This window comes from Stegodyphus dumicola, chromosome 9 (assembly GCF_044657685.1).
Source record: "Stegodyphus dumicola isolate Sdum_Otavi_A_Nest chromosome 9, ASM4465768v1".
Lineage (NCBI taxonomy): Eukaryota > Metazoa > Arthropoda > Arachnida > Araneae > Eresidae > Stegodyphus > Stegodyphus dumicola.
The window spans coordinates 156,110,632-156,133,669 of NC_140776.1; the positions used below are offsets into that span (position 1 = coordinate 156,110,632).

Below are 23,038 nucleotides of genomic sequence, written 5' to 3' on the forward strand. Positions count from 1 at the left end.
TTTCCTACTTTTTAGCAGTGGTAGGCTTCTCTAAAACTCTAAAAGTGCCAGCACTTTTAAAAGTGCCAGCACTTTTATGCCGGGATATTTTATGAATTGTATTGTTCGACTGAACTGTGGTTTAAGCATTTGCGGTCAGTAACAGTAATGTATAGTTATGTAACTTAATCCCTCTACTACATCAGAATGTGGGACTTGATGCTATGCTGGCTTATGACTGTGATTTTGGGGAACTGTGGATTTTATCGGGCAGCCGCAGTACACTGCAACATCTTGGTGGTTGGTCGTTCGCAAACCATGAAACCAGCATATCTATTCTGCTCAAACACACGACCACGACGTCCACCTCCAGTCAATCCCATCACATATTAATATTAGTGGTTATGAGGTCGCTGATAGACTGGCAAAATAGGATAGTGAAAATGAAATGGTCACTGGTTTTTTTTTCGCTTACTTACCAAGAACATTACTCAAATGAAAGATCCAAACTCAATATAACATGGCTTATTCCACCTGCGCACCAATGGTACACAGGAACATCTCCTGGCTCCCTGCTGGAAATCAAATGTGACCGTGGCTCACAGACTGCCCTGACTAGACTAACAAGTGTCCACCTTAAATGTCTTTCTTTTGGTAGTGGCAGAAAAACCTACCCCGCTTGTAAAAAATGCTCTGACCATCAGGTTCATCGGATCACATACTGATTTGCGTCGTACTTTCTAAGGGGGGCTTAACATCCGATTCCCTCACTCTTATTGATTTTTTGGAGGTCAACAACCTTCTGGAGCTGATCTGACATATGTCAATCTTTCGAGGATAAGCAACAACAATAACATCAGAATAAAATTCTTTGGGGTTTGTTATGTTGTTAACTCAAAATTACGCAAACTATAAAATGAAAATATTCTGGAATTATCTAAGGCAATTCTGGAATTATCTGATCAGTTTCAATGTAATACTCGTAAATTTCTAATATTAAGAAAAATACTACACTAATCAATCTAGGATAAAGTATAGAAATTGACCAGAATATGAAAGATTTTCAAACTGCAACAAATTATGCATTGTTAAATTCATGCACGTTAGAGATTAGACTGTGTTACTTGGGGAGTAATTTACTGCCCACATTTTCTTTCTCTGCTTGTCTCCTAACAATATGTAACTTGTTTTAACATTGCACTATTGAAAAAGAGTTTTTGATAGACAAATGCTTTTACAATAAGTTATATGTATAAGGTTACCATTATTTTGCATTAACCAATCATTTATATTTTCAGAATTTACTTTTACATCTCCTTTCCGTTTACTCACCATAACTGTTAATGTGTTATAAAGTATTTAAGCTGGGGGTTTTGTATTGTTAAGGTAGAGCCTGCTTTTGCCTCTCAAGCAGCGTTACTTAGTTTTGTCAATTCCGTTAATATTGTAATGAATCGGCTCTACGTTAACTATGGCGGGAATTTAAATTGTTGCGTCGGTTAAAAGTTCTGAGCCGATTTAAAGTTACCTTTGTAGTCTTTGAATACTAGCATGCACTTTAATTTAAGGGGACTCATACACCTTAAAACCCATAAATTGTTCGAATAGGTGACTGTTGCCAGAATTGGGATAACTTATTTATTTTAAAAGCAATTACTACCAACTTTTTACAGCTGACTACATAATATAGCTGCTTTCTGAAATAGTCAGCAGAAAGTTTGTGTTGCCACAAATATTTTTATAATTTAATCCGCTTCGTGACAACATTTTTCGTCATGTTTCCAACTTGTGAGCACAGTTTAAAACATTCTGTTTCAGAATTTAATTCCATATTTAATATATAGCATTTATAACATTTGGAAACTACTGCGAACCTAAAATTGTAAAAATTTCATGTTAAATTTTTATTTTATTTTGAGCTCAGTTTATAAAATGTATTTTATTAACAAAATTTTTAATGTTTTCTCCCATAAAATTTTTCAGTATTAAAGTATTCATCATATTGTTGGTTCAGTTAGAAAATAGTGCCCATATAATGAATTCCATCCAATTTCAAGTATGTACCATTAGCCATTTTTAAAATATCGTGCGCGCAAGGTGGAAACACGGCAAAATATTTTGTCACAAAGAGGATTAAATTATAAAAATATTTGTGGCAACACACACTTTCTGGTTACTAGTTTCTAAAGCAGCTATGTTATGTAGTCAGCTGTAAAAAGTTGGAAGTAATTACTTTTAAAATAAATAAAATATCCCAATTCTTGCAACAGTCACATATTCGAAGATCATGAGGTGTTTAAGGTGTATGAGTCCCCTTAAACTTGACTGCTATTTTCCACAGTTTGATTTTCTTTGGTGACCTAAACTAATATCAAACTTCTAACAGACTTGGAGCGAATTATTGCTTGGCCCGAATTGACAACATTATTGTAAAGGTTAAAAACAATCTTTAAATAAGAATTTTAACATAAACACACGTCTGATGTTTAACAAAACAACAACCATTTGTGGCGATGGAACTCAAAGTATCAGTCAATTAAAAATTTAAACTGAAACTACTAGTCAAGTTCTACAGAATTGATTTTAAATTATAAGTTGGCTCTGAACTTCTGACCGGCGTAACAATTAAATGTCGTCAGCAATAACGCAAAGATGAAGAATTACAATCTTATCAGAAATATAGTAACGTAGTCTCGAGAGTCAGAAACATGTTCTGTCTTATAATCCAAAACTCTCAACTTAAATATTTTCTAAATAATTTGCCATTTGGTAAGGAAACGGAAAGAAGAAGGGATGGTAAGTTGAAATTGCAAATAACTGATCAATTAAAATAATACTAACCCTAAAACTACAGTTTCATACTCACAAGTGATGGTTGTTTAGTTACTTCTAAAGGTGCGTCACGCGAGTACGCTAGCGATGTAAATGACACAACGAAACGCACGTCTCCGGAGAAGAGTCGTTCAAGCGAGGACGTGTGCAAAGTTTGCATTTAGCCAATAGAATTATTGAAAGAAAATATTATGTGACACTCATAGAAAGCTGCAAGTTCAAAGTGTTTCGTTTTCTGTTTCGTGGTCTAGTCAGAAAAATATCGCACTCTGTTCGTTTCATAGTGAAATTTTGTTTATTAAGTAATTTAACAACTCTGATAGCACGATTATACGCACAAATCAGTTTTTATGTAATTTAAGATTTATAAAATTGTTTTGGTTGTTAAGATTTATAAAACTGTAAGAAATTTTAATTTACATAATTTATAAAAAAGTATACAAAGAGAATTAAATGGCTTGAAACACCATCCACCATATAATAAAATCACCTTGATATTTTTTAATCTCCCCCCTCCCTTGCCTTGTTTGTTTATATGTATATGGGAGGATATACAGTGGATGGACAAAAATATGGAAACACCTTGTGAAATGCATGTTTGAAAAGAAAGATTGATTTTAATGAAATATGTAGGTGGCGCTGGCGTTTTTGAGTACTGACGCCACCTATACAACTTCGTAAATGTGCTAAACAGTTCAGTTGTTGTCGGAGTACTGTTATGTGAGGTTGTCATTGCATTATGTCAGAGTTAACAGACTTCGAACGGGGGCAAATTGTTGGAGCACGTATGGTAGGTGCTTCCGTAAGCAAGGTAGCCGAGGTGTTTAGTGTTTCAAGAGGTACTGTATCGAATATTTATTCCGCATATTTGAAAAGCGGAAAAACATCATCTGCTAAATCACAGAGTGGACGAAAGTGTGTCCTGAGTGATCGTGACAGACGATCATTAAGGGCAATTGTGACGAAAAATAAGAAGACCACAGCTGCAAAAGTTACTGCTGAAATGAATGTTGTGTTACCGAACCCTGTCAGTACCAAAACAATTAGAAGGGAGCTTCATAAACAGGGAATTGCTGGCCGTGCTGCAATCGAGAAGCCACTCATCAGTGATGCTAATGCCCTTAACAGGAAAAGGTGATGTTTAAGTCATAAAGGCTGGACTATAGAGCAGTGGAAGCGAGTAATATGGTCTGACGAGTCTTCTTTCACATTGTTTCCCACTTCTGGCCGACTTTACGTCTGGAGAACGCCATCTCAAGCCTTATAATACAGACTGTTTGTTGCCAAGAGTGAAACATGCGGGGGTTCTGTTATGGTTTGGGCAGCCATATCGTGGTTCTCTGCTAGCCCCATGATAACTGTGTCAGGGCACATGACTGCCAAGACTTATGTGAACATTTTGGCCGATCAAGCTCATCCCATGGTACAAACTTTGTTCCCCGATGGTGATGGTGTCTTCCAAGACAACAAAGCCCCTGTTCACAGCTCACATTGTCCAGGACTGGTTTTCTGAGCACGAGGATGAGTTGTCCCATCTCCCCTGGCCACCACAGTCACCAGACCTGAATATTATCGAACCTTTGTGGTCTACATTGGAACGGAAATTGCGTTCTCGTTATCCACCGCCAACATCGTTATCTGAACTTGCCACCGTTTTGCAGGAAGAATGGTGTAATATTCCCTTGGCAAACATACAGGAACTGTATTTATCCATTTCGAGAAGACTGCAAGCTGTTTTGGATGCCAACAGGTATCCTACACCATATTAAGCAAATAAACATGTTTTTTTAAAGGTGTTTCCATATTTTTGTCCAACCCCTGTATATTAGGGAATTTGTGTCAAATAAGGTAGAAGAAAAAAGTTCATCCATTAAAATTTTTAAAGATATGCTGTTTTTAAATGTTTTTAGTACAATGTGACGTTAGCCTATAGGCTCTCGAAACGTGTATGGGCCTGTAAATGAAGAAAAAGGCCCGTTTGGGAAGTAATATAAAATCTGAAAGCTTTCAGATTTTATATTCTTAAATTATGAAAGCTTTCAGATTTTTTTTCTTTTTAGATATTATGAAATCTTTCGGGGGTTTTTTACTTTTGTTTTTCCTTTTATTATTTCTCACTTTTATTTATTTCTGAATGTAGAATAATGTTTAAATTTTGGACAGTTTACATAAAATTATGTAGAGAATAAAATCTGCAATGAGTTAAAAATAAAGAGATAATTTTTACAAGAGATGCATATATATTATTACATAATGAGTTAATGGTTTCTATTTATAGGGGGCACATTTTTAAATTAAATTGAAAACAATAATAATAATAAAATAAGATAAAATAAAAAGTGAAAGCAAGAAGAATAAATAGATAAAGTAAGAATAAAATGATTCATGATTAGATAGAGGAAACCCGTTTCAAAATGAAAAACGCTAGTTTCATTTATAACGCAGTCCAACGCGCTGACCACTCAACTATCTGAGATATCAGTTTCTACGAAAAACAATGTAACAAATAGAAATCACCACAAAGGTAATTTAATCAATATTCAATAAGTGAGTGTCGTATGATTTAAGTTGTAATTTTCCTCGAAATTTCATAACTGAATTTTATTGAATACTCAGTTAACATTTACTCTACGAATCTACCCTTGGCGCGGGTTACTATTATTATTATTGTTATTTATTTATTGTTATTTATTTACTTTTGTCTCTTTTTTAACGCGAAGATTGGCGCCAGGAAGGATCGTAACCAAATTCAAGATGGTTTACAAATAAAATATCTTCAGTTAATATGTTGTTCTTTTTGAAGATTTTCTTCTTTCTTCCTAACAGTTTTAGTATTCCAGTATCTTAATTGTATTCATGTTTTATTTGCATTTTCCTACTAAATAGCGTTACGCTAATTTTAGCTTTATTTTCGCTTATAGATTTTAATATAAAATAATTGCCTTTCTCTCATTCTTAGTAAAACTATTTTCCTTCTGAAAAAGAAAGACTCGTGCCTGGTAAAGGTCAAAGACGATAGAATTTCATTTAAATTTCAAAACTTAGATGGTTTTGGCCTGTTTTTAACACTATTGCATATTAGAAATATGTTACCACAAATCGTTTAGCGCATATGTAATTTATAAATAATAACAGAGAAGCAATTACATTTTATATATAGTTGTTCTTTGCTTATTGCGAGAATCTTTGCTTAGCCGTAAAATGGTTCTGTCTGCACTTCCCTAAAAACAGATTAAACAAATGAATGACATTATATCCATTTTCATTCTGCCCGCACAATGAGACAAAATTATGTGTTGTTTATATTATTATTATTAATATTATATGTATTACTACCTGATTTCGTTAAAATTCATTTCGTTGCTTTATTTTAATTGAAACTAGCAAAGTATCCTATGCCAGTTAGGTTAGATTGAAAGTAATGTTATCTAGCAACAAAGAGAATAATACCGCTGTAATCCTTCTCTAATAACGATGCAAAAAATACCATTCATAGTCATACATTTTTCAATCTAACGCGATATGGAACCCACATCAAAACATCGGTAAAAAATAAACTAATTCTTTCTTATTATATCTGCAACAATGGTATGCATTTTTAATGATTTTCGTCTTTCTAATCAAATAGTCGTAAAAGCTCAAGTTCCATTCAGTATTTCAACTATATTCAATTTTACTCATTTAAGTGTGCAAACAATTGATCATAATTGATCAGAGATCAATAACGTGAACAAATAAGCAGACTCACAAACAAGCATTCTTCTTTATATAAAGAGATTTTGTAAAACTTGTAAATTTTTATCCCAAAGGGCGTCAGCCCAGAAGGGCTATTAATTTTGTTTTGGCATTTTGTGTGGAAAAATTTAAATGTCCATTTCATTTTTCAAATTGTTGCCACTAAATATTATCTCCTTGTATTATACTTAAAGAAATTAAAAAATAAAGAATCTGCATAATTGTATGTATGTGTCTCGCATAGTGATAAAACAGCGGTACCTAGAACCATCAAATTTTGAATAACGTAATCTTCTATCGAATATGGACATATGGAAGCCCTAATTTGGAATTTGTTTTATTATTGATTTCATATTTTGTAACACATTAACGAATTGTTGATTAAAAAATCCAACAATGCTAACACTGTACGGAAAAAAAAAATTATCTGCAGCGCCCGAGAGTGTGTATCGAAAATTCTAAAGATATTCTCATTTTAAAATTGTTTTGCGATATTTTTGTCGAATTGAATTTTATTGTTTAAGTGTGAAGAAGATGATATTTAATAAATAAAGGTAACACATAAAATTTTTTAAAAAAATGCCCCTTTGGGCGTAATGTAAAATCTGAAAGCTTTCAGATTTTTTTTATTTAACACTACGATTTGAAAGACAGTAGTAGCAACACTTTTCGAAATAAAACATTTTTATCTCACTTGCGAGACTGTTGCCCCTCGGAAACATGAGTGCAAAAATTAGTGTTTTCAGAGTTTTTAATTAATATCTCGGCTGATTAAATTCGTACGAAGATGAGAATAGTCGAATTGACTTCCCACGAATTTTTGGAATCGGAAATAATGTGTTTATTATTTGGCAATGCTATTTTTATTTCATTGTAAAACTTAAAAATTTTTTAATAACAAACTCTACGATTTGAAAGTGAGCGGTGGCAACACTTCTCAAAATAAAGCAGGTTTTTATGTCCAACTTGCGAAACTGTTGCCATTCGGGAAAATGATTGCGAAAATTAGCGTTTTCAGAGTTTTTATTAATATCTCTGATTTTAACCAATACTTTTTTTTTTTTTTTTGGAACAGTGGTCGGCGACCTCTCCCAGGACACAGAAACGAATTGTAGAAAATTCGGTAGTGAAGGAGTTAATCGCGTACAAACAAACACACACACAGACTTTCTCATTTATATATATAGATAACAAATAAAAATATACTTAGGTATATGGAAAACAATTTCTGCATCCAATTTTATTGAAACAAGTTTAGCCTGTATTTTATTCTTAATAATTGTATAATCTTTAATGAAATGTAAAACATAAATCTCTCTCGCTTACAAAATATATGTATTTATTTTACTCACATATCCGGGTTTTCTAATTATCCGGATTAGCAATGTTTCGGTTAGTTCAGATAAATAAAAGTTCTACATTATCATAATTATTTCAGGCCAAAAAAAATCTATACTGTTATTCTCTAGTCAGAAAACTTTAACAAAATTCCATTGGTCTTCTGGTCTGAGATTATAAAAAAGATGCATTCCTGTACTATGCTGCATCATAACTATCGTTCAAGTGCTACTGATCAAAGAAAACTGCTATTCCTTATCACCTTCTCAACATCCGTCTTTAAACATATTGCACGTTTGAAAGGTCATACATCATCTCCCCCTGATAGGTTTCCTTTCACGAATAAATTTCATTTTCCTCCAAGCCAATCATATTTTACACATGTTGTTGATCGTATGCAAGCAATATATGTAACTACTTGAATAAACACAAGCCATATGTCAGTCTATTTAGCATAAATATATTCCGTTTGCATTCTAAGTAACTAGGAAGTAAACTAGTTTATTGTGTTAAAGAAAACTTCAAGAATAATTCATGCTCGTTGAAAATGTTTTTATAAAAATATATTATATTGCCATTTCAAAATTATCTAACTTTTTTTAAAAGTAAGGAATGTATGAGCGTTATTATGACCAGAATTTCTGTGTTTAAAATCACAATTCAAATTTACTGAATCATCAAAATCCCATGTTTTCTATATTATGTTTCGCGTAGTTTTTTTAATTCAGTGGCAGACCAGTATAGGCGTTGGCTGATAATACGGCCAGAATTGGCGTTTACTTTATTATGTAAGCACTTAATAGGTGGGCTGCCGTTGCCTTCTATGAAGAGATAGACGAGACAGACAAATTACATCCATGCCATCTCCGTGGTTCGAAACCGGGCCCTTCTGTAAGGCAGTCAGAATCACCGGCCACTTTTCGCGTTATACACTATGTACCATTAAGTATTTGGACACCTATGTCAATGCCGATATCAGCGGTCCTGATAAACGCTATGTCCTCCACCATTAAATATCGTGTAGGAAACAGCATTGGCATTAGTGGCACGCAAGATGTCACGAAGAGCAGAATTATCTGATTTCGAAAAATGTGTAATCGTTGGGTATCAGAAAAGTAGATCTATCCTTAAAGGGCCTATCTAGTGAGCTGAATTACCCAAATTCGACAGTGGCCTATGTGATTCACTAATGGAAGGTGAGTGTGTGACTGTCGGAATGTCCTTCGATTCGGCAGACTCACTAAACTACGAGAGATGGATCGACGGATGCTGTCCAGAGAAATTCGAAAGCACCTCATCGAGTTGATGGCCTACATACTCCATAAGTTTTAACCGGGAATGCTGTTTGTATGAATACTATTCGTACAAAAGCACATCTGCTTGTTTCTTATGGTCGTGCTGCTGCTCATAAGCCATTGATCGAAAAGTTAACGCTGCTCTGTTAATTTAGTGCAAAGCATGCCGACAGTTGCCCATTGATCAGGGCAAGCCAATTCCCTGTAGCAACGAATCAAGATTCACCCTCTAACGTTCGCATGGCACGATCTGAGTCTGGTTTCTGCCTACCAGAACATTTCCTGCCAGAATGCATTGTGCTCACAGTAAACGTTATGAGGAGGTGGAATTTTGATCTGAGGGTGTTTCTCCTGTATGGACTGAACCCTTTGTCCAAATTCGTGGTAATCTGAGCACCGATGCCTACTGAACTATTTTGGGTGACAGTGTGCTTCCTACGTTGTGACAGTTTTGCGGGTTCAACTCATTTTACTTTCAGGACGACATCCCCAGCTGCCATGTTGCGAGGTCTACCAAGGATTGACAGGTGACAGGTGACGGAGAACGGGGACGCCTGAAGTTTAACAGAGGTTAACAGGCATATGTCCCGCGTCCTCCCCTGGAGTTTATTTAATAATTATAAGTGGGGATACATGGCCATACAGGGGCAACTGTTCAACATCTGGCATTTGAAGTACACTTGAATTAACATACAGGCACGGAAAGAAAAAAAAAAAAAAACACTTAATAGGTTATAACAAAAGAAGAACATTAAACACCTAAATATGGTGTTCAATTTTCTTCTGCTCCCTATGCAGTCAGAGATTAGATGGTAGAGCATTAGAGTGCATATGTCAGTGCAAGTAATGCATATAAACCCTATTACTCTGGTTGACAGAGGTCCTGGCCATATGCTGCAATGGTGGTTATTACTTTGCAGATTTTATTTATGGCCGCTCTGTTTTTGGCTAGGAACTTGTGAAATGCTGAGATATTGGCTGGTATCGGAAAGTGGAACTGTTTCGTGAGTGGGGACTGAAAGATATAATGGTCCGGTGACCCCTCATCCCCGCAAACACAGCGATCCGTGGTTGAGATGGTGCGGCGGTAGAAGTAATCCGGGAAGGGACCATGACCAGTAATGAAGTTGGTAAGGGGAGCAATTGCCATAAGGCGCTCCATGACCAAGGATTGACATGATGACAAAAGAGTTAACAGATGTTTAATTTAAACTGCGAAGTTTTTGAACCTTTATTTATTTTCTTTATTTATTTTCAACTCCGATATTTTGTACCGGGATGCTTTAGAACTGCGATATTTTCTCTTTGCTTTATTTTCTCCGAAGATATTTCGTTCCACGACGTTTTCGCCTTGCGTTCTTTTCTCCCCGACATTTTCGTGCGCGATGTTTTCGCCGGACACCAAATGCAATAAGTGTAAATTACGCAAATGTAGCGGCGAAAATATAGGTTATGAGAAATATGGGTTAATATATATGAATATATAGATGATGAAATACATAGGAATATATAGCAATGGAAATATAGGTTATCTAAAACTGTTCCTGAAACTCTAATGTGTAAAATAATGAGATAATATACAACTTTGCCTCACTGAAATAAAAGACGCAGTGAATGAGACATAATTGCCGGTTGTGCCTGAAAGGGCTAATTGTAATCTGTCACTTTGTTTACGGGACAGTAGAGAAGCCATTTGCCGTAGCTTTAGAAGATTCGAATTCTGGATACGTGTACAGTATCTTTGCAGCATGGATGCACTTAAAATACTATCGAGCCGAAAGTGCTCTTGAGATGTTGGTGAAAGGGGTGGAGGACCCTCGAATCCGTCTCGTGGAAGTTTATCCTTAAAACTCAGAGGGCGTAGCTGAGAAAATTCATACAAAATTACCTATCGACCACAGTACAACTTCTCGACTTAATCTTATCTTCTATTCTCACACAGGTAGGAAATGAAATATTGCATATAAAAATAGTTACATAAATTTACGCTGTCCCAATGAACGTTTGAACAGAAAAACTACTTTGCCTTATAAAGGGTGAGATTTTTTTACATTTTGTAAATTAAATGTTTTATATAAATACCTCCAAAAGCGTGAGATTTGTTTATTTTTTGCAAATTTAATGTCTTATATATATATACCCCAAAATATGTCAAACTTTTTCCACTGAAATATTTTCTCAACTAATTTGTTTACCGAAAGCCTTTATACATTAATTAATAATAAATTACACTTTAAATTTTCCAGTTTAATTTGCAATGATACTGAAATAACTTTATTATTTTAAATATTAAAATTTAATTAGTGTCTGCTGTCGAAATCTATTCCTAACTTTTGTATCTGTTTGAGCCTTTTTCAAAAAGGCAATATCTTCATATTTAAATATAAGATACATATGCTATTTCTAAAAGTGTAGACGATTGAAAGATAATAATATAATAATAATTTTCTAATATTTATAAGGGCCCACCAGCGGCCGAGTGGTAAAGTCGCTGAACACTGGTAGTTCGGTCCGAGGTTCGAATCCTGCCAACGGGCTGGCTGCATGGGCGTTTTCGTGGTTTTCCCCATGTGTAACGTGTATACGAGCCAGTTTCCCTTAGAAAGTCCTCCACGAAGGCATCCCTCCTCTTAGGCAGATAGCCCTAGTGTGCTTTGCCATAATTAAATACACCAAAAACACCTAATATTTATAAGTTTCATCATTTCAGTGTATAACTAGTACCATTTTAGATTTGTGGTAAATTTCTAAGAGTTTCATCTCTGTCGTTATAACTTTCATAAGTAAAATAAAAAATGCTTTTAAATTGGAAACGGCATTTCAAACTTATGCCATGCAGTTGAGAGAGCAAATATTATTCATAAATGTTTCTAAATAAAGAATTAAAATCAAACTATCGCTTTCAATAACAGGATATATTTTACCAGATTTTGTTTTCCTGGATAGATCGATAACAGAAATTAAAAGTTGGAATCATTGTCCATAGTGTTGGTGTACTTCATTTCCATACCATCAATTGAAATGCCTCAAAGCGGAGAGACAAAAAAAGACAAAACTGAAAATCACCTATATATACACAACGCTTTCCTAATCACTAAAAGATAGGAATACTATGATAATTGCTTTTGATATTCTAAAATAATGCAGATGATTACCCTTAAAAAGCATAACATGAAGAAAGACTTAATCCGGCTATTCCAACTTGTGGGGCGCGTTCAATTAAGGAATCATGATAACATTAAATAAGGGGAGCGAACATATCGAAAAGAAAAAAATTTGAAAGGTTCCAGATTATAAATTACGTCTAAAGGGGCGTTTTTTACCGTTTTGTGTGTTATCTTTATTTATAAAATATCATGTTCTTTGCACTTAAACCATTAAATACAGTTCAACAGCATTGTCGCAAAATAATTTTAAAATGAGCCTATCTTTAGAATTTTTGATACACAGTTGCGCGCGCGTGAGATAAAAAGATTCCCTCCCTCCCGCCGTAGAGTGTTGCCATTGCTCGCTTTTAAATCGTTGAGTTTGTTACTCAAACATTCAAATATGAAATTACAAAATATGCAATCGATAAAACAAATACCCAAATTTGGTCTTCCACATGCCCATATTCGCAGTAGGATTACGTCATTCAAAATTGGATTTCTGTAGGTACCGTTGTTTTATCACAATGCGAGAAACATACATACACTTATGCAGATTCTTCATTATTAACTTTCTTCAAATATAATATAGGGCCGTAATATTTGGTGGCAACAGTTTGAAAAGTGAAACGGACATTCAGAGTGATTCGACGCAAAATCGCAAAGCAAAAACAATAGTCCCTCAGGGACAAAGCCCCTTTGATTAATTAATTAAAGAAATGCGAAATCCATCCTGAAATAATAAAATAAAATACACATTTACACTAATGTAGCACACTTTAAACAAGATTCCATCAGTATTGCGTAATGTAATTAATAATTAACTTATCAGTATTAAATCAAAAACAGGTTTTATAATTATTAGTGACTCTCTTAGGTCTGCCTTGCAGAGCAAAGTGTTTCGAAGTAAGGTTTAATATTAGGAATGGACTATCTGAGTTTTTTTCCTATATTTAGCTGAAACCTATATTTTCTTCTTTAAAGCAGCCAGCGCGAAAAATTCGTTCCCACCCTTTCTCAAAATGAAAAGAGTTTTTTATTACTCAATTAACTTTTGATTTCGCCACTTGCCATGAAGTTTTTTAAGATTACTTCCTCGGCAGCTGAGAGACCTTCGGAAGAGATTTGAAATGGATTGCTAACCCACTTGTAACTTACTTCCAAGATGTCAGCAAGAAACTACTTTTCAAAATTCTTTACCAGCATGGCTAAATGATTTTCAGTGCTTACAAAACAACTTTCATATGTTGTCTTCAACCTTGTATGTTTTAACTCTTTCATCCACATTTCCAAATGCTTGTACCTATTTTTGTTTTAAATTTCTGTTTCATAATTCCAATTTTCTACAAAAGGCACTAACTTTATCCAGCATATCCATGTTTACGCATTAGAGTTGAAGATTTAAGGTAGTTAATTTTTCAAAAGTGTCAACCAAGTAGTTCGGTTTCATTGCAAAGAACCATCTCGGTATTCCTCTTCTAGAAAATAGCGATTTCGTCTATTAGTGAATAAATAGGTTGAAAATGTTTTCCACGTGATAACCATCTTGCCTCGCAATAAAATAGTAACGCTGAACGTACTGCATCCATTTATTTACAAAATGCCGAAAAGAAACTTGATTTTAGGTATCTCCTTTTTATACAGTTTACTACGGTTAGGACTGCCGTTAACACAATACTTAGACCAGGACTAATTTTTTTAGAAGCCAGAGTTTCTGTGTGGATCATGCATTCTGTTGTCCAGACAATTGTGGAGATTTTTGTTTCGTATGCTTTGGAATCTTCCAGAGCAGTGGTATTCAAAATAGGGGCCCCCATTTCTGGTCACAAAAAATTTATATTCGAATCGCAAAATGCATAAAAATCTGAACTGAGGGAATATAACTAAAGTTCGACTTTCTGATTAGGTTGGCGAAATTATGTTTTGGGGTTATCTGCATTTTTATTGGGTCGCACTGCCATAACTCATGAATACCGGTGTTCCAAGTATGGAACAAGCACTATCGGGAATATTCCGATGCAGTTTTTCCCCTCGTACGTTTGCCTCGGTTATTAAAATCATCTAAGAGAGCAAATAATACGAGCGCTGCCGCTTTGAGTTCTAATGGTTTGCAAAAAAATCGTAATTCCTCTACAGCTGACATACCATCACAAAATCGAACATAGACAATGAAACGAGCTTACTTATTGTTGTATGTTAGCTTATCAAACTGGGATGAAAGCAATTTGTCATGCAACTTCTTGAAACTCTGATGCTGTGCACCTTTAGCTATCACCAATTCGACAGGTAACAGTATTATTTGGTAAAGATATGGACAGCAGTTGCTTGGTAAAATTACTCCCAAACGTAGTTCCTATAATTGCAGTTAAAGGTAAGGACCCTTAAACCTTTCTCATTCACAAACATAGTTTTTTTAATTATTTTTGCCTTTTCATATGCTTTTAATTTCAATTCGAAGAATTCTCAGTTTTTTGTAGTGTATTTGTTACGGTGAAACACCGAAATCTGGAGAATGTCGACTTTCACCGGTGAATGTCAACATTCACATAGTCGCTTGGTGTATGTCCGAAATATTTTCCAAATACTCTTATTTCTGACTTACACCGGTGAATGTCGACATTCACCATGTACTAATGGTGAATGTTGAAAATATAAGAATATTATATTTCCTTCTCCGTAATTCATTCGCGAAAAAACGCACTTGAGACTCAGAATAAGAACTTAAGAAGATAAGAACTTAAAACACACAGTACATTCAAAATGAGAAAGGAAAATAATAGAAGTTATAAACTTACCAAATTATGTGATTCATATCTTATTTATTGCAACAACTTAAACTATTATGACACTTTGAATTGCACAAGAGGCTCTTGCTTTTACAACTGCATTTATTTGTGGAACACTTCCTTTTGGAATGGCAACGTGTACTTATACTCCTCTCTTTTCGACTTACACCAGAGCATATCTGTGATTGTCGACATACACCGGTGAGAGTCCGAATGTACAAGAATGTAAAGAAATATTCGATCTTTCACCGACGTATTTAGTGAATGTTGACATTCTCCGGTGAAAGTCGACATTCTCCAATTTCGGTCTTTCACAGTAACATATTCACTATGAAGAGTTTTCAAATATTGTTTAAATTTACTAAGTCTAATGCTGTCCGCTTCCAACATGTTTGAACAAATGACAAGTGGGCTTTCTTTTTTTTTACTTCAGTACTGGTAAATCCAAAAATTATGTATTCTTCATAAATACTTGATTTTACTTTTGGAACCACTCTCGTCTCTGACTTATTGATGCTTCACAATTGTTTAATACGCCCACTTAATAATTTATTCCTGATTCTGTGTAAATCTAGTGCTATTAATTGCAATTAATGCGCTAATTAAAACACAGACATTCTGGAAAGATTCGATAGCAATAGAAGGATCGACTACTCTAAGACTGTCTGGGACTGAAAGAAGTCGAGCATTTAAACATGTTTGCGTCACTGTCATGCAGACGTTCCCGAATGTGTTAATTCAAATCGGAACTTCTTGCTAAGCTGGGAGAATGTCCAAATCATGGACTAAAACAGAAGGGACAGAGAGAGACGTCGATTCTGTTTCCGGTAGCAGATCGGTATTGCCAAATATTTACAAATTTAGTTATTCTCAGGAGTTTGTAAGACTTGTAATTAAATTCATAGTGTAGTATAGCATCAAAATACTCAAAATGTATTATTGTTATATGCATTGTTATTGTATGAGAGAGGAAGTGAAGAAAATTATGATTGAAAATTGGGTCGTAAATATTGAAAGTTGAGAAACGCTGATTTAGTCTATTGTTTCGAACTTTGAATGATTTATAAATCTATGAAACATGTAAAAGATTATTATCGTTAATAAGAGTACATAGTGAAGCATTATTTCTTTTAAAAACAGTGTCATAGTGTAAAGATCCTAGTTTTACTAACGTTTATTTTATTGTAAAACTGTGCTATCACTTCTCATTTTCTACTTCCGGACAGAATTAAATGCTTTAACTTGTTTATGCAAATTGTCTCGCTAACGACCAAGTGCTTAAGTTGTGGCTTTTTGCCAAGAGAGAGAGAGAGAGAGAGAAGGAGATTTAGGACGCCCAAGTACTTAAGTTGTGGCTTTTTGCCAAGAGAGAGAGAGAGAAGGAGATTTAGGAAGCAAGCCACTTGACACTGCAGTTTTACGAGTTTTCACTCGGTTGCTGGTTGCCTTTAAGGCCAGAGGTTTAGCCCTCTTGATATTTGCAATCGTATTGTAGTTTCAGCAGCTCGCCGTACTACATACGTACCCTTTTAAATAAAGGCCGGTCTTAGTGCTAGGCATTTGTATACTAATTCAAAGTTAGCTTTTAGTTAGAGTTTTAGTTAGTAGTTTTATATTCTTACGTTCAGACCGCAGGTGGTTGGTCTCTGTATTCCGAAGTTCGGAAGTGCGGAGGTCCCCGATCTGCAGGTCATCCATAAGGCAATTAGCAACAAATCAGATATACCGGTACACAACATCCAATAGTATCTGAGCGGTCGTCGTGCTATTACTGATGTGGCCCTTTGATCCCATGGATTTGTCGTCAGATGATAGTACATCATTTCTGATTACGTAACAATTAAAACGCTATACAAAGCCACTTGTTATCATTAATAAATATCTGGTATTGTATTGATGTACGTACACTAATATATCCATCGCAATACCGCACCGTATCTGTAAACTTTACCATATCAGATCTCCTAGTTGCTGTTGTTGCCTCTTATTGTGTCTGAGAGCGACGCAGATGTTTTTGCAATCCATGAGCGTGTAGTCATTTCCTCCTTATGACAGAAGTTACCTCCTCGATAATTATGCCTTTCGTAACTCATCCATTCTTTATCTTGCATTTACCAGCAACTTATATGATAGATAATTCAACATTGCACGATTTAGTGACACTTTAATCGTGTACTATGAAGCTGTTATTATTATTATTGTCTTTGTTGAGATTTTTGGTAATCGAGTAGCTATGCAATTTACTTTTAACTTTTTATTAATTTACTTTTAACGTCTTTTTCAGATCTGTAAAATGTGAGTTAGCAAAGTGCCTGAACCGAGAAAATTGCTGTAAAGTAGCCCTGGAGGAGAAAGAAGCAGAGATACGGAAGTTAAAAGGCGAGAGGTAATTACTTCTGCTATAAAATTACTCTTTTTGTTCTTTTGTTTTCCGTTTTTTTTTTTTTTTTTTTCATTCCATTTCGCAATCTAGGCAACTCTACCGAAGCCATTACAGCATTTTTGAAACACAAACAGTGCCAGATATTTTTCAAGGAAGAATTTTGTGAATTCAGTTGCATCTTTGTCAGGAATTAAACTGGAAACCTTGTAGAGTCTTTACGCTGTTTTGAAGCGGAAGACATGAAAAATGAACAATGCCATCGCCGAGAATCGAAACCTGGACCACCTCTCGAATATGCGCCGAATGTGCCACCTTTACACCATGAAGGCATGCAGAAAGGAGGAAGAAAATACCTTATATATTCCTCCTTTTAAAAAGTGATTGCGGATTAGGGAACCCATCGGGCTTCCCTGTAGAGTCATTAGGATTTTTTTGAAGCAGGACAACATGAAAAATGAGCAGTGCCTTCGCCGGGACTCGAACCTAGACCTCTCGAATACGCGCCTAGTGTGCCACCGTTACACCACCAAGAAATGCAAAAAGAAGGAAGAAAATGGTTTATAACCTTCCAATCGATGGTATATGTTCTTGGTACTAAACTACTTGTACATATGGAAAGGGGTGCTGTTCTATCCCATCCAAGAATAATTTAAAGTATCACTATGATTCTTCAAATTATTTGTCTTCAAATTATTTGGCAAGTGGCGGAGTGAATACCAAATAACTGAATAGTGGTATTTTATCCCAATTTAGATGCCACTCAACAGCATTGCTTTGTGAGATTTATGTATTTTACCCCACTCATAACGTGAAAACAAATACGAATTTCCCTTTACGTATATAAAATACAATTATCCTGAATGGGGAAGGTTTTTGGAGCACTTAGATATTTAACATATTTCTTAGCCAATGATTATACTTTACTCCCGTACTAATATAACAAGTACAAAATGCCAACAATGGGAACTTAAATTCTGATCATTGAGAAATTTCTTCAGCATGACAGCAAATTTATTGAATATCAAAGTTTCGTTAACCATTGCAACTCTTTGACTACCACTTCACATAAAGCTGGGTTTCATTAAATAACTCTGGAAACGTTTGATTAAAAGTGATAGTTGCTTTAAATATCTGTCTGAAATATTTCTCATTTAAAAAGCAGACTTACGAAGACATTATTATTGAACAAATAATCTTCAATGAAAGATTTCAACTTAGATCCAAATCATATGGAGTCAAAATTGTAAGTCTTCATGTGAAAGATATCAAATAGATATCCCTAACAAAACAAAAGTGAATGCAAGCCGTTTTCCGTTATAAGGTGCTTCATAAAGGCATCCTTCCTCAACGCAAGCAAAATGTTTTCCTTGATTTGTTATAGCTAATAATCAAACAGAAACAATTCTACATACCAAGTTTTGAACATTTTGAATTAAATTATTGATATACTGCCAAGTCATTTCATTTTATTACGCATTGCCAAAATGTTTCCAATTTTAATTTTTTTGTTAGGGATATCTATTTGATATCTTTCCCACGAAGACTTACAATTTTGATTCCATGTAATTTGGATCTAAGTTGAAATCTTTCATTGAAGATTATTTGTTCAATAATAATATCTTCGTAAGTCTGCTTTCTAAATGAGAAATCTTTTAGAGAGATAGTTAAAGCAACTATCACTTTTAATCAAACGTTTCCAAAGTTATTTAATGAAACCCAGCTTTATGTGAAATGGTAGTTAAAGAGTTGCAATGGTTAACGAAACTTTGATATTCAATAAATTTGCTGTCATGCTGAAGAAATTTCTCAATGATCAGAATTTAAGTTCCCATTGTTGGCATTTTGTACTTGTTATATTAGTAAAGTATAATCATTGGCTAAGAAATATGTTAAATATCTAAGTGCTCCATAAAACTGCCACATTCAGGATGTATGTATTTTATATACGTAAGGAGAATATCGTATTTGTTTTCATAACCTTTCGAAAAGATAGCAAATGTAGATGCCTAACTTGTTACCGCTATGCAAACCAAATATGCGAAGATTTTTTTTTTTGAAAAGTTAATAAAGAATGCTTAAGATTAATTTAAAATATCTAAATATGATAGTAATAAATTCCAAGTCATTTTTTACATATTTTGCAACGTAATACGTTGGTCATACGTTGCAACGTAATACTCTGGAAAAGACATACGTTGACCGTTTCTGTCAGCTATTGTTACCAAAATTTTAAATTAATTTGTACTGTATGTTACATTTTCTATGAGGAGATATTAACATAGAAAAGTTGAACTGTAGATAATTATATGTAACACAAAATTTTAATGCCCTATTTTGAATGCCGTCTTCAAATTAACTATAATTATAACCAAGATCTTCAAAAGTGATTTTTATTGCATGGCTGTACAATCAAATTTCAATGACTTAAATGTGCTACACAATAAATATGACAACGTCAATTATTATATTATTATGTTATATTTATTACATGTATATATTAAGCCTTAACTTAAGTAGAACAACTTTACTAAAGCCCCTTCTGGCACTATAAGATGCTTATAAAATTTATCAATAAAGGCTGAGAAGAGGACGAGGGACATACCTGTTAACCTCTGTTAAACACCAGGTGTCCTATCCTCCGTCACCTGTCACCTGTGATACACAGTAAATAACAATTTATTTCAATTTTTGTCAATTTTGTCAATTTTGACTTCAATTTTTGTCTTCATCAATGTACACACCATGTAAGGCTTATGGTTAATATATTATTCTAAATATCATCTCATGAATAATTTTGTTCTCTCATCTCTGACAGAGTTATCAAAATTTTAAAGAAAAATGATAGTATAGATGATAGATATAACTCCTTTTTCAGCACTTTAAGAAATTGAGAAGAATCTATCCAAATTAGTCAGACATATTTTACAAGAAATATTACATAATTTACGCTTGCACAAAAAAGAGACACATTCTATATCTCCCTTTCTACTGGACCGTTTGACAAAATTCAAATTGCGCTTTTTATGTCTCGAAAGCGCGACTTAGGATATATATTACATTTAGGACAGTTTATCTAATTAATTAATTTTTTTCGTAACGCAAAGTTTCAATTGTCTGTTTCGGCGAAACGCGTAATGGATTTAGCTTGGTTCGACGTTCAACCAAAATTTCCCTTGAAAAGCCAGGTTGGACCTCGAATTGAGCTAATTGACCATTTTCCGCTTTTTAATTTTATATGTTTTAACTTTTTTATGTTTAAACTTGTGCCATCGATTGGTTTTTTACTATGTTTTATATTTTGCCTTTAACTTGTTTCCTATGATAAGTAGTTTACTGTGTTTTATAATTTACATTTTATTTCGCACGTAGCCTAATATTTCACCTCATACAATGTAATTTTTTTACAAAACTGTATTGAACTTTTTCTTGGAGCCACAGCTCCTGGTAACCTTTAGGCGAGCTAACTACAATTTCTCTTCTCGTTTTCTTACTTTTGTAGCATATTGCGCAAAAGAGTTTGACCAAAATTGGTCTTTTTAGTATTGTACTTACAACCTAGTTTATAATATATTACATTTATATCTAGCATTGTTCTAACATAGGTATTTTGACACAAAATCGGACTTTTTCTGAAATAACATACCAATTTTTTTCCCTATTTCGATTCTACGACTCAAATTACATCTAGATTTTAAATTTTGTAAAGTTTGGTGTGAAATTTACGGAGAAATTGAAAAATTTATCTTGGCGAATTTTTTTTCGGTTTGCGCAAAGAATAATTCGCTTGGCGAACTTCTTAACATGTGGCAACAAATTTTCCTTTTATGGCGGAGCGAAAAAAAAAGGCACCTCGTTCCTATCTTTTTACATTGTGCATGAGCGAAAAAAGTGTCACTTCGTTTCTACTTCCAAATAATTTTAGCGAAGTGTCTAAACCACATTTGATGCTTTATCGCTTACAACAAATATGCAAATTTCAAAATGTGCCAATATACTAATTCCCGTATATCTTCGGAAATTTTGAATACAAAACTGTAATGTTTTGCAGGTATGCTTAGAAATACATCTACTTTAAGTTGATGGTAAAACTTTTAAAAATTAAAATTAAAAATTTATAAAAATTATTTAAAAATACAAATTTTAAAAACCAATCATAAAAAATGGGTGAATTTTATTTGGAATGAACCTGAATTTCGAAATGTGAAAGGAAGAATCAAATAAGTTTAATAAATACATCCCAAACCCTCAATTAACATTGAGAAGCTAAAATTTTGAGAGCTAATTTTTCAAAAACTGGCGATTTTTACAAAATTTGGTAGTTTGTTGTAATTTGAGTCGTAGAATCGAAATATGTAAAACGATTAATATGTTATTTCAGAAGACGTCCGATATTGTGTCAAAATACCTATATTAGAACGATGCTATATATAAATCTAATACATATCCAAAATCGCACTTCTGAGACATGAAAAACGCGAGTTGAATTTCTTCAATCGCCCCAGTAGAACGGGAGATATGTAACTCTCCAATTTTTGTTTCGCAGTGTACATGCATTTTTGGAAAAGTACTATTTACTATTTCTATCTGAAAAACTATTAGAAATCTATAACTACTGCTCATTTATCTTTACAACAATATTATTTACAACAATATTATTTACAACAATATTATTTACAACAATATTATCGTATGCACATTTTATATGATAAGTATGTAAAATATTTGTTTTATTTTTTTCATAATTAGAGCTAAAGAAACACAAAAAGAAGTGGAGAACTTGAAGTCGAAGTTAGAGATGCTGCAAAACCGCAACCGTTTCCTGAACGATGAAATACAGAAGCTTTCCAGAATGCTTCAGCAAGAGCAATTTAAGAATCACAGTAAGCAACTGTGAGTGTTTCATCCGCTCTCATCCCTCCAAAAGAAATTTTCTGTGTGCTAATGACTCTTCGAAAACATTTCATTCTTTCTACTACCGACTAAACTTTCTTTTCTGAGAATCTCCCGCCTGTCTTAATGTTTAGATATTTCTCCAAGAGAAAATGAATTTCTTAAATTCTTTTTCATTTTAAAGTACGTATACTGGGCCATATTTTACCTGATTTCTTTTGAATTACGTTTCTGGATTGTTCAGAACTTGACAGATGAAAGATACTTCATTTTTACTTCCTTGTGCGAAGTAAATGAAGTATTGTAATCGTGAAAAATTTTGCGGATCATATTATAACAGAAATACTCATTTTGACAGCTGTCGAATCAATTTATACGATTTTGTTACGAGACATCTGACATACGAACTAAATAAATATTCCAAAACGAATTGTAAAACATATTTAAAATGGATTCATAACGGATTCTTTGTAATGTCTTTGGTATCCGCCGAAAACGTCGCGGAGAAAACAACGCAAGGAAAACGTCGTGGAACAAAACATCGTGAGAGAAAACATCGCAGTTCTAAAAAATTGTGGTACAAAATATCGTGGTTGAAAATAAAGCGGGTCAAAAACTTCGCAGTTTAAAAACATCGTCGTTAAAAATATCGTG

The 23,038-nt window shown here is 33.9% G+C and overlaps 1 protein-coding gene across 1 annotated transcript in view; it reads left to right on the forward strand.

Annotated features, from left to right (window-relative positions):
• The window catches only part of LOC118184628 (uncharacterized), an 888,058-nt gene that overhangs the window by 658,798 nt on the left and 206,222 nt on the right, over positions 1-23,038 (forward strand). The window contains exons 9-10 of the mRNA XM_085824262.1: positions 17,396-17,497; positions 22,241-22,384. Of these exons, the coding sequence (XP_085680388.1) occupies positions 17,396-17,497; positions 22,241-22,384 (246 nt within the window). The remainder of the gene's footprint in view (positions 1-17,395; positions 17,498-22,240; positions 22,385-23,038) is intronic.